Source organism: Hippocampus comes, unplaced genomic scaffold (assembly GCF_001891065.2).
Source record: "Hippocampus comes isolate QL1 unplaced genomic scaffold, H_comes_QL1_v1.1 scaffold170, whole genome shotgun sequence".
Classification (NCBI taxonomy): Eukaryota; Metazoa; Chordata; class Actinopteri; order Syngnathiformes; family Syngnathidae; genus Hippocampus; species Hippocampus comes.
This window is the reverse complement of record NW_017806171.1, coordinates 613855-625903: the sequence shown is the minus strand read 5'-3', so window position 1 is coordinate 625903 and position 12049 is coordinate 613855. Positions and strand designations below refer to the sequence as shown.

Below are 12049 nucleotides of genomic sequence, written 5' to 3'. Positions count from 1 at the left end.
AGTGAACACTGTGTGTCACTGCCAGAAGAGAAGGAATGTATTTCTGGAAGTTCGCAAGTGAAACCGTGTGCCCGGCATTCTTGTCCCAGTGGCCCATTCACTCGGAAAGAAATGAGCCGGCGCCCCTCCTTTTGCGATGCCTCAACTTTAAGATCATCAGATGGAACATTTCAGTGATGTTGAGCATGACAGAGAAGACCGCCATGGCCAACATAAAGACGATGAAGACGTTTTTCTCAGTGGGACGGCTGATGAAGCAGTTGGTGTCGGTTATACAGCTTCCGCCTCGGAACGTAATCTTTTCCGGCATGAGAATGGAGCCGTAGATGAAGTACTGGCCCACGACGAAGGCCACTTCCAGCAAGATCTTGAACAGAAGCTGCATCAGGTAGCTGAGCAACAGGAAGCCTTTGAGCTTCACCTTGCCATGTTCGTCGGAATATTTGGGCGACTTGAGCGTCTTGATCAGGTCCCGTTTTTGCTCCAGGTGTCGCCGAAGCTTATTCTCTCTGCGGATGACAAGCAGGACGTGACCCAGATAGATGAACGTGGGCGTCGAGACCGTGAGGATCTGGAGCACCCAGAAGCGCGTGTGAGATATGGGGAAGGACGCATCGTAGCAAGCATTCTTGCAGCCGGGGCTTTTGGTGTTGCAGTCCATGTTTGCTTGTTCGTCTCCCCATATTCTATCCACGCCGGCCGCCAGGATGAAGATCCTGAAGACGAAAAGAACGCTCATCCAGACCTTGCCAAATATCGTCGAGTGCGATTCGACCTTGTCCAACATCTCCGACAGGAAGGACCACTCCCCCATGATGGCAGCGGATCTCAGGCGGGTCTGGGGGAGGATGACACGACAGCCACACACGGTGAGCGAAATGACCTGCAAAACCGCCGCGGTGCCGTGAGAACTCATTCCAGCAGACGGCGAGCGAACCAGCGTTTGAGTCCTGCGAGCGTATGGCACACACGCGGGCGGGCACACACTCGCCACCGGTATGCAGTGCACGCAAAATGGTTTTTATTCCTTTCCCTTTCTCTGGCTGTCACAAGCTTCATTTTCACATGAGTGACTACGTTTCCTGTCTATCATCGCATTGGGCACAACTGTGTCAAAGTTCGGTCTGATGCTATTTTGTCCCTATGACATCCATAGTTCTCGCTATTCGTGAAATCCCACACTTGGGTTCCTCATTTCTTTGAATTGTGGGGTTTTTTTTTTTTGTCCCTTCTTCACAAAATCACATTAAATAGTTGGTCACCTGCCTCCTTCGCTTTACTCTGTCCCGTATTCTACGTTTAATTGGGTCTGCACGGTTTATATTGCAACGGCGCACACTATCTATGACGATAGGACATTGCTACACGTTCATACAATTGACGCACTTCAATAAATGGGTCTAAAAGTGGACCAGAACACGCCTATCATATTCACACCCTTGAAAAAAAAAAATGATGGCTACTATGTTGTCATGTTTAAAAATCCTTTCTGAATTCTGTCCATCACGCAACTTGAATGAAGTGACCCAATCTCGGGTTCAAATCACTTATTCTCATTTGTCTCAGCGGGCTCGTGATCAACACATCGCTAATGCCGAATCGTGTCAAACGCTCCAACGGATCCGTTGTCATCGACGTGACCTTTTCCCAGGTTGATCCATTCAATTCTATTCTATTTAAACACAAACGTTTCAGAAATGACAACGATGGGTCCTACCGAAGCAAAGGTTCCCGCTTTCTTCAGTTCTTGTGCGCCCTCGAGAACGATTTCACTTCTCTTATAGCGTCGCTTGATTTTGCCGCATCATCAGATTTTTTTTATACGCCGACCCACTCGCACTCCCTCACGCGGTGATGACGACTCACGCTGAGGAATAACAGCTTTGTTACAGGCAGCGGGCAACACCTTGCTCTTCCAATATGCGTGAATAACTCGCACTCCTTTTGGATTGCAATGAAACAGCTTTCAGTCGCTCCCAAGTATGAAACCAAAGTCAATGATTTCTTTTCGGTCGCTTGGGGTGTGAAGTCTGTATTCTGCTCTTATTCAGTCTGTACTATGCTCATATTTATTGCAGTGTAGCTTGGCGTCCTTGTAACAATCATCACCTAGAATTGGAATACTCCCTACTGAAAACGCACACATTTTGGAATGCGCCAAGCTGAGAATCGGTTTCGGAAAAACTAAAAGTTACGATGTCACAATTTGTGTCTCGGCACCGCCCTTCTGATAATATAAAAATGATGAGATTCTCTTTCTGCTTCCCACTCGTGACACGCGGCCATTGTCTGTCATTCGCGGGTACCTGCAATATTCTGTTATTAAAAGCTTTGAAGAAAACTGTTCATCGGCTCCAGCGTATATTTGGATTACAAATATTCTCCTCGTCCGAAATTCAACGAACACGCGGAGGAAAGAAGGCCGCTTTCCCCCAACAGGTGTCAGCTCACAGTAAAGACATGCTCATTTGGCGTGGATCAAGACCAAAACAGTGTTCGACCACCTGTGCTGCAAAATAGCCCACCTTTTAGCCAGCATAACATTTAGTCTGTCACCAAATGACGCTTTTAAGGCAGGGGTGCCCAAAAAGCTTTTCGTTTGAGGGCCGTCGACAGAAAAATGCAAGGATCAAAGGGCCGCTCAAAAATTCGGCCACATTTTGAAACGCGCTCAAGTCTGTCAAGGAAACAATTCGATAAATTGTTTGAAATGTCTCGGGTGGCCAACAGCCCACTATGTCACAGAGTAGATCCGGCTCTGCACTTGACAGCCGCCGAATCCCATCTCCGCATTCGGAAGCCAAAAAACGAAAAAGAACAAACTGCAGCACGGTGACCATTTTTCCAACAGCGACTTGAGGATCATTCATCAATCAGCCTCTAAAATGATCTTTATCCACTGCCGTGTTTTGAAGATAAATGGTCTTATTCTTTGAACCAAAAATTGGATTATGTTGCATTCATTCCTCCATCTATACATACGTTTCCTATTGTGCTGACCTTTTGCTTGCCAGTGCTGCATTGCCACATTTGCATTTAGCAAATTATTCAAGCCCATAATTGTTTCACTCGGCTGCACAAAAAAAAAAAAACGAACGCACATCCAAGTTCATGTCCGAAGGGAGTGACGTGAGTTATGCGCCGTCTGGGCGTGGGCTACGTCCTAGACAGTGGGAGGTAAGTTTACTTGAGGGAACAAATGCGAGTTACGCAGTGTGACTTAGCCCGCCTCAGTACCAGGAAACTGAACTGATGAAATGCTTCAAAATAATCACGAGTTGGACACAGCGAAACAAGAAGCGGTTATGCAGATGTGAGTCAATCAGGCCGCACCCATTTCACTCGGACGTATTTAAGTCTCGTCCTAGTGGTCAAAACAATTGAGATTTTCTTTTCTTTTCTTCCTGGCAACTGGAAGTGTGTCAGGCAAGTATTTCTTTTTTTGATGTTGAAATAATACTGATTTGTTATGTTTTGTTCAAATGAAGTACTGTCGAGTAAGTATCATGCTTCGCCAGCTCGGCCTACATATACGCTGTACTCATCAACGACACCTCCAGTTTGTGTTGGCCGCTTAATTTCAGAATGCTTTTGCTCCGCTTGTCCTCTTAAAAGGGGGCGAACAAACATACAGTTTGGATTTTTTCCGATGTAAAGAAACAAAGTTGTTTGTTTTGCGTATTTGGAACTGAGAAGTCGCCGCTTGAAATTGAAATGGACTTACATGGGACTGGAGAAGTGAACCAATCTCTTTTCTTCGTCAATGGATGCTACAGCTTCTTGTTGACTTGGAAACTTCGCTTGTAGCCGGTTTGAGCATGACGTCTCTGATCCACTGGTGAAAGGACACTTTAATTCCTCTCCTCTTTCATCTCAAACTGCTTTAAACAACAAAGCGAAGGGGGGAAAAGTGCTGAGGACTGCACGACTGTCCGTGTTTTATGTAATGTGTTGTATTTATTATTTTACTTGATGTTAACTGTTTTGTTAAGCGCTTTGTTGCAGCTGCCGCTGTCGTGAAAGCGCGATATAAATCAGCATGTATTGTATTGTATTGTAAAGATAATGCTGTCTAGATACATCTTTATTTATTTTTGCAACAAGAAGTGCACTAACCTGTTCAAGTCAAATGCATAAAAAGAAGAGCCTATCTGTGGGATTTTTTTTTTTTAATTGTGATGTTAACGGGAGCCTCGACATTACCCATACACCGAAAAAAGATTTTGTTGAATTTACTCCATTTTATTTCGTTAAAAGTGGTCGCCAGGAATAAAAGCATCTGGCTCCAGATACATTTTTTTTTCAAGTCGACCTTATATCGACTTGAAAAAAAATGGCTGGATTTTTTTTGCAGTGTATATTTGCATCCTGGAATTGACGCTGGTCAGAATAAGTCACATTTTCAGGAAAAAAAAAAACATCTCTTTATGATGGAGCGAAATGTTGTTTGCTTACCTTTGACACCAGGATGCCTTCCTCTCCTTCAGATGTTAGTTCTTTGCCATGGGCGACTGGTCGTACCTGTCCAATCTTCTCCACAAGGTCCAAGCTCATTCCACCGTGGTGGGAAAGATCTGGATGAGCGTCCTCTTCGTGTTCAGGATCTTCGTCCTGGGCGCTGCTGCGGACAACGTGTGGGGGGATGAATTGTCCGAGTTCTACTGCGACTCGAAAGAACCGGGATGCAAAAACTCCTGCTATAACTGGTTGTTCCCCATGTCCTACGTGCACTACTGGGTGCTGCAGATCACGTTCGTGTCGACCCCCACGCTGGTCTACCTCGGCCACGCCGTCTTCATCATCCACAAGGAGAAGAAAACGATGCGGCTGGAGCAGAGCAAGATGAACGGGAATGCGGCAAAGACATCCAAGTACACGGACGAAAGAGGCAAGGTGAAAATTAAAGGCATCTTGTTTTACACGTACCTCACCCAGCTGGTGTTCAAGATCATCCTGGAGGCGGGCTTCACCGTCGGACAGTTCTACGTCTTCGGCCCTCTGAAGGTCGTCTCGGATTTCCACTGTAAGAATTCACCGCCTTGCGCGCTGGGGAGCGGTTCCAGGTGTTACGTCTCTCGCCCCACCGAGAAGACCATCTTCATCTACTTCATGCTGGCGGTTTCGGGCGTTTCGGCGCTCCTCAATGTCGTGGAGATTGCGTACCTGCTGTGCAACAAGAGGCAAAGCGCAAAGAAAAAGCTGCCAGCCGCGCCTCATGTGCTCACCGCTACGCCGTGTGCACCGGCCAAGCCGACGTGGGGAACGACGCCAAGCCAGTACAGGGGCTACCCTCTGCTGCCTCTACATTCTCAGGTCACCACGCGCTTAAGCGGCGATGACAGTCACATCCACTCGGAGTGAAAACGAGGACAACTCGAGCACCAAACGTACCCATTATTTCCTACTGCTGTTCTTCCAAGAGATGTCATTAAATGTGGATATATATGTATATATATATATATATTTTTTAGCTTTTATGTGAACTCATGGAAACTCTTGTGGTCAGTCCCCAAAATGGACATTTTTTAATTTACGGTTCCTCTTATATTTGACTCAGAAACTTCAAGTTGAATTAAAATGCTTGTCAATTCAATGTCAGTTTGAATTCCACTGTAAATCTTAGGTTTCATTAAAAAAAAAATATATATATATAAAAAAGCACAGATAGGCGATCTGTGCAAAGGTAGAAGGAGAAAAAATATCCCCTCCAAAATATCCTTGACCTGAGTTAGCTTGGCCATGTTGTCTTGGTATCCGCCCATGAATCTTCCGCCTCTTGGACCATTTTCAGGGTTGTGAGGAGGTGTTACAGGCAAATCAGTGCCCCGTCAGAGTCAGAACTGGGGATGTTTATGGGGCACTTTTAAGCGTACGTGTCCGCATCTATAAATTCACTTGAAGATTGATTGACTGGTGAATTGCGCAAAGGTGGGCAAGACGAAACAAAGCATTTTTTTTTTCAACTCAGATGCATGCATTAACCTACGACAGTGACATAACAAAGAAACATTTCCAAGATGAATGATTAGACTTTACACTGAGAGCAGATAGTTTTATATTAACGTTGAAAAATAAATCACTGCATTGCGGTTGGTCTGGCTGGATGACGATTCATCACAAAGAAAATGCCTCGCTTCACCCGCTGGTTTCATTTCTATGGTATATCTTGATTTACGGTAGTGAACCCGATATAAGACAGACGTAAAAAAAAAAAAAAAAAACAAACCGATCAGCAACAATTTGCGCTCCAGTCCAAAGAACCCCTTTACTTGTAGTGTTTAATTCGGCCGCTAGATGGCAGCATATACGGGCAAATCGAAACAAGCAAAGTTCACAGAGAATAAAATGATTTCCTTCCAGTTTGTCTTCTGAGCAGGTTTTGTGGGCAGTGTTCAAAACATTAAAATTATACCTTTGACGCGATATGTACAAGTCACACGTGATGGGGCTTTTTAAAAGCAAACAAGTGGCAGGCTTCGGGGTGGCTGAAACGAGATGGCAAATGTTTTTTGCTGTGGAACAGCTCAAGCATCTGCGTAATATATTATTATTTTTTTTTAACACTTTCCCGAAAATTATTTAATAAGTCCCACACTTGTTGGTTATTTCGAATAACTAACTTTCTGTGGTGCTTTTTCTGTTGGCGTGCCTTTTTTTTTTTTTTTTTTCATTCTCACGGAGCGCGAGAGGGTCTCCGGTCTTGACGTCAAGGTCTGGTGACTCCCTCTTCTGACGGGACACTTATAAGGGAAGTTTGATAACTTGGGCTCAGTTTCCCGTCCGTTCTCAAACTTGGATGTGGACCTCTCTGGAGAGAGATTTCCAGTTGACATCAACGGAAAGAGCCCCACCGGGCTCCCTGTTTTCCACTTTGTAACTTTCCAGGTGAGTTTGAAGCTTCAAATGGTACATTTCATTCTAAGTTGCGATGTTCTTGTGACAGAGAGACACAGAAGTGTGCTTTTTCAACATAGGAATTGGTGCAATTGTTTATAAGAGTGATTGAAATATGCCCCCTCACTTTCATGGTCTGTACATCTTATTTATTTGGGAGGCCACTTTAAGATGTGTGGAACGACGGAGCGCTGATCCTGTTCCTTGAACCTTTCGAGTTAAAAGATGTGATTTTACTCCCGGCTTATTCCTCAGTCAGTTTACAGCTGTTAAACAACCTCAAAAAGGTTGTTCCGAAGAGGAGCAAACCTCCAAGTGGGACTTGCTTTTTCCATTCATACCCTGTGTGTTGTGCCCGCACGGGCCTTTGTGTTCGACATGTCGGTGCTGTCTCAATCATTTATCACCAAAATCGCTCATGTAGAAAGTGGCGGGAATTTCAGTTTCTCATAACTACAGCAGCATTTATCGTCTTTCATGGCACGAACTTTGAGTGGCTGACTAACCTTAAAAGAACTCGGGACCCCCACAAATCAGCCAGGCTGTGGGATGAGCTACGTTGGTTTGCCCTAAAATCAGTTCAGGTTCACGTGCTTCGAGTTTGCAGGTTTCAGATAAGCAGCTTCCAAATGAGGGCATCACCACCCCCCACCCCCCGCCACCCCAATGAGGGCAATCGAAAAACATAACTACAAGCAGCCGTCTTAAAACTTTTAATACGCCGTACAACACTGGAGATGTTAAATAGTGGTGTCCAAACTACGGGCCCGGGGCTATGGGCGGCCCGCTATCCATTTTTCAGTGGCCCGTGACGTGACAAAAAAAAAAAAAAAAATCCAAAACAAAACAAAAAAACAAAAACCAATAAAATGACATTTGACATGGGCCGCCAGGTTAGTTGAAAAAAGTTTGTTTTTTCCACTTGGTACTCAATGGCGGATTGATGAAGACATCACATGAAGGATCCTCAAGTAACGGTCATAAAAATGGTCACTTTACGACAGTTTGTTTCTTTTTTTGGGTTCTGAATGTGCAGATGGGATTGGGCCGCTGCTCAGTGCAGAGCCGGATCAACCCTGAGAGAGAGAGAGAGAGAGAGAGAGAGAGAGAGAGAGAGAGAGAGAGAGAGAGAGAGAGAGAGAGAGAGAGAGAGCTGTTGGCCACCCCCAAAAATCCTCAACTATTTTCCTCAACGCCTTTAATAGAAAGCTGATGAAATTAACGAGACACACGCATTCTTGACTGACTTTAGGGGGATTAAAAAAGTGGAGTAGTTGTAGGGCGGCCCTTTGATCCTTCCATTTTTCTGTTGGTGGCCCTCAAACTGAAAAGTTTGGACACCGCTAATGTCGGGGATTCTTTTTTTTTTTTTTTTGTTGCTCGCTTTCCCTAGCAGTCTTCATATGTATGTTTTGTGAAATATTAACATTTTCAGTATTCGTCTTTCTTCCCTAGAAACGCAGATGATTGTGGGCTTGAACGGAGAAAAAAAAAAAAGTGCGTGTCACAAGTGTGCCCCGGGTTCAAAATGAATGAAAATGTGTCAAACCATGCAGGGTTTCATCGTTTGCGGGAATCATGATTTGCTTTGCCTACATTTGGGGAATGCCATTAAGCCGACAATATATCAACGGTTACAGGCAGGAATGCGTCACGGCGTTTGTGTGTGCGTGACGTTTGCACGGACTTGCTCCACTCGTCGCATTCACTTGAGGTTGCTCTTCCCATCCCAAAACAGCAAGCTACACTCAGTCGCTAAGGTTCGGAGGATTCAAAAGCGCCAAGATGTCAGTCGTGCGCTTGACTGTTGATCAGCGCCCGGTGTGCCGCGTTCTCACAGTTGGCATCCAAATTCCACGTGACCCTGTTTTGCTCGTCAAAATAAACCGCACGGACGGCATTCGCCTTCCGACCGTGTTGCGTCACAGTGGTCGGCGGCAGCACCGCGCAAAGAAGCTCACAGCAGGGGGGACAACTGCGAAACTGTACTTGAAAGACTTGACAATAAGCACAAGAGCGGAGCGAGGAAACGGCAAAAAATCGAAACACACGGGTGGTCGGTTTGCGAAATGACCCAAACTAGTTTGGGGACAAGCATTCTCACTTGGCCAGAGCTCAAGGGACTGCAGAAAATGAGAGCAGCGGGAAAGTACTTAAGCTCAAATCCCCTCATGTGACCGACTGAATGAAATGTTTTGACTCAGGAGCTGCAACCAGTTTGATCTGGAATGAGGCAAAGTGAACACCTTCATTCCAAAAACGTTGAGCGTATCCCCTCGCTTTCGGAAACGGACAAGATGGCGTCGCTGCGGGTGACCAGAATGTGTTTCTGGGTGTGTGCGCTCGGCAACCGAATTAGCTTGCGCGCTTGTTTCACAATAAACTTCCGACCATCTACGGGGAGGCACGATTGAAACACTCGGCCTTGCAAGTGCCAAATCCAGGAGACTCTCCAAAGTAGTGACAAGAACGATCCAGTCGAAAATGGGAGTTCGCCTTCACTTTTCTTCAATTCAGGTTTTGGCTCAAAATAGTCCATTGTAAAAAGCCTGCAGCTTCTGTTTTCTATTCTTTATTTTCTCTCTGTGCATTGTTACCTCAACGGCTCTTTTTTCAAAGAGCCGTTGGCTGGTTTTATGCAAATCAAATAAACAAAGCCAATCAACAGCCAAACATGCAGACATGACCCTTTGATGCGATCTTGGTCAAATTGTCCCTTGAAGCGCTTTCACTGAAATCTCTGGAGACGTACGTTTACAACTCAACTCACTCAATCCCAAAGACACATTTGGACGTCTTTGAACAGTCCAGACATTCAATCGCAGGTACTTTCATTTGATTCGGATTCTTATTTTTTTTTCTCCGAATGTTAGGACCAGACGAAGCGCGCTTTGCGGTGGGAGCTTTAGCGCCAAATAGCGGCCTGGCGATGGGTTCCGCCGGGAAATGGGGTGGAATGCGTCCAATTCTTACACGTGGATTTGCTTTCTCGTTCCAGCAGAGTCTCCCGGACGATGGGCGATTGGAGCGCTCTCGGTCGTTTGCTGGACAAGGTCCAGGCTTATTCCACCGCCGGGGGGAAGGTCTGGCTCTCCGTCCTCTTCATCTTCAGAATTCTGGTCCTGGGCACGGCGGTCGAGTCCGCCTGGGGGGACGAGCAGTCGGCCTTCAAATGCAACACCCAACAACCCGGTTGCGAGAACGTCTGCTACGACAAGTCCTTCCCCATCTCCCACGTGCGATTCTGGGTCCTCCAGATTATCTTCGTGTCGACCCCGACGCTGCTGTACCTGGCTCACGTCTTTTACCTGAACCGGAAGGAGCAGAAACTGAACCGGAAGGAGGAAGAGCTCAAAGTGGTCCAAAACGACGGCGGCGACGTAGACCTGCCGCTGAAGAAAATCGAAATGAAAAAGCACAAGTACGGCATCGACGAGCACGGCAAAGTCAAGATGAAGGGGGCGCTGCTGCGAACCTACATCGTCAGCATTTTTTTCAAGTCCATGTTCGAAGTGGGCTTTCTGGTGATCCAGTGGTACATGTACGGCTTCAGCCTGTCGGCGGTCTACACCTGCGAGAGGTCCCCGTGCCCGCACAGGGTGGACTGTTTCCTGTCCCGCCCCACGGAGAAGACCGTTTTCATTATCTTCATGCTGGTGGTTTCTCTGGTGTCGCTGCTGCTCAACGTCATCGAGCTCTTCTACGTCTTTTTCAAGAGGATCAAAGATCGGGTCAAGGGCCAGCAGCAGCCCGCGCTCTACGCCAGCGGGGGCACTTTGAGCCCAACCCCCAAGGAACTCTCCACGACCAAGTACGCGTACTACAACGGCTGCTCTTCGCCCACCGCCCCGCTCTCGCCCATGTCCCCTCCGGGTTACAAGTTGGCCACGGGAGACCGGGGCACGGGCTCCTGTCGCAATTTCAACAAGCAGGCCCATGAGCAGAACTGGGCCAACTACTCGGCGGAGCAGAACCGCCTTGGCCAGCTTGGAACAGGAGGAGGAGGAGGAGGCGGCGGCAGCACCATCTCAAACTCCCACGCGCAAGCTTTTGACTTCCCCGACGATACCCACGAGCACAAGAAACTGTCCTCCCACGCCGGGCACGAGATGCAACCTCTGCCACTGATGGACGCCAGGCCCTGCAGCCGGGCCAGCAGCCGCATGAGCAGCCGGGCCAGGCCGGACGACCTGGACGTGTAACCCTGACAATCGGGAAAACCGCGCTCGCTGTTTTTTTGTCATCGAGACTCTTAGTTCGGCGAGAGACAATGATAACTTGTTACGTTCACACTGTCAAAAGGTACACGTTTCCCGTAGGTTTTGATGACTTTCCGTTAGCTTACTTCCACCGACCCGAGCCTGAATCGAGCCCGCCCCGTCGAAGTGGGCCAAAGGCGACCGCGCTCACGAGATCCAGTCACTCCGTCGAACGGGAGGAAGGCAGCGGCGCTCCAGATGATTTCTTGGCCTCCACTTTGGTTTGCTATTAACTCTGTGCTCATTCCATTTCAAACCGGCGCCGAGCGAGCGTTTGTTTGTTTGTCGGCCACCAAGCAGGACGGGTTCGGTTCCGGTTTGATTGCCTTTCCAATGCGCCGGCACGATGACGCTCGCTGGGCAACCGGCGGAAAAGCGCAGTGCACGACCGTGTCACAAGTTCAAGCAAGACCGTTGACTTCATGCCTCATTTGCCAACAGCGCACGCTGAGGCCGTCCGCTAATTGAACAGCAATTCGACTCGTGTTTTGATTGGCGTCTGTTCGTCAGGATGCGAGCAACGGGGCGCCGCCGGGAATTTGGAGCTGCGTATGAAAAATGGGCAGTCATCTCAATCCTCCAACGTCAATGGCAAGTGGCCACTCCAAATCCGCAACTCTTTTCCGACAGAAGGCCGACGAAATCAACTCGAGAAATACAAAACGATCTAGAATCGCTTTCTCGACTGACTTTAGCGCGTTTCAGAAAGTGGACGCATTTTAAAATGGCCGCCGAGTGGCTTCCTCAGCCACGTTGGGCTGGAAAACTCAAGATGATGGAGAGTTCAAATATGAACATTAAAAAAAAAAAAAAAAAAAAAAAGCCCACTGCCGCCAATGGGCCAGGTCTTTCCAAAACAAGGTTTTGGGGAGCCTACCGAATATTCTTTGGAAAGA

The 12049-nt window shown here is 47.3% G+C and overlaps 2 protein-coding genes across 3 annotated transcripts; one reads left to right on the top strand and one right to left on the bottom strand.

Annotated features, from left to right (window-relative positions):
• Positions 1-6: 6 nt before the first annotated feature.
• Positions 7-5062, bottom strand: LOC109531773 (gap junction Cx32.2 protein-like). The gene is made up of 3 exons (XM_019896263.1): positions 4927-5062; positions 4456-4621; positions 7-838 (listed from the first exon to the last, which is right to left on the bottom strand). Exons 1-3 carry the CDS (start codon positions 4950-4952, stop codon positions 98-100), a joined length of 933 nt encoding a protein of 310 aa, XP_019751822.1. The 5' UTR covers positions 4953-5062; the 3' UTR covers positions 7-97.
• A 1690-nt stretch (positions 5063-6752) lies between these two features.
• On the top strand, positions 6753-11224 carry gja1b (gap junction protein alpha 1b). Of its 2 annotated transcripts, none has more exons than XM_019896262.1 (2): positions 6753-6885; positions 9893-11224. In XM_019896262.1, the coding sequence occupies exon 2, from the start codon at positions 9909-9911 to the stop codon at positions 11094-11096; it is 1188 nt and encodes a 395-aa protein (XP_019751821.1). In that variant the 5' UTR covers positions 6753-6885; positions 9893-9908; the 3' UTR covers positions 11097-11224. The 2 variants fall into 2 exon arrangements, with proteins under 2 accessions (XP_019751821.1, XP_019751820.1); XM_019896261.1 differs by having other exon boundaries at positions 6753-6889.
• Positions 11225-12049: the final 825 nt, after the last annotated feature.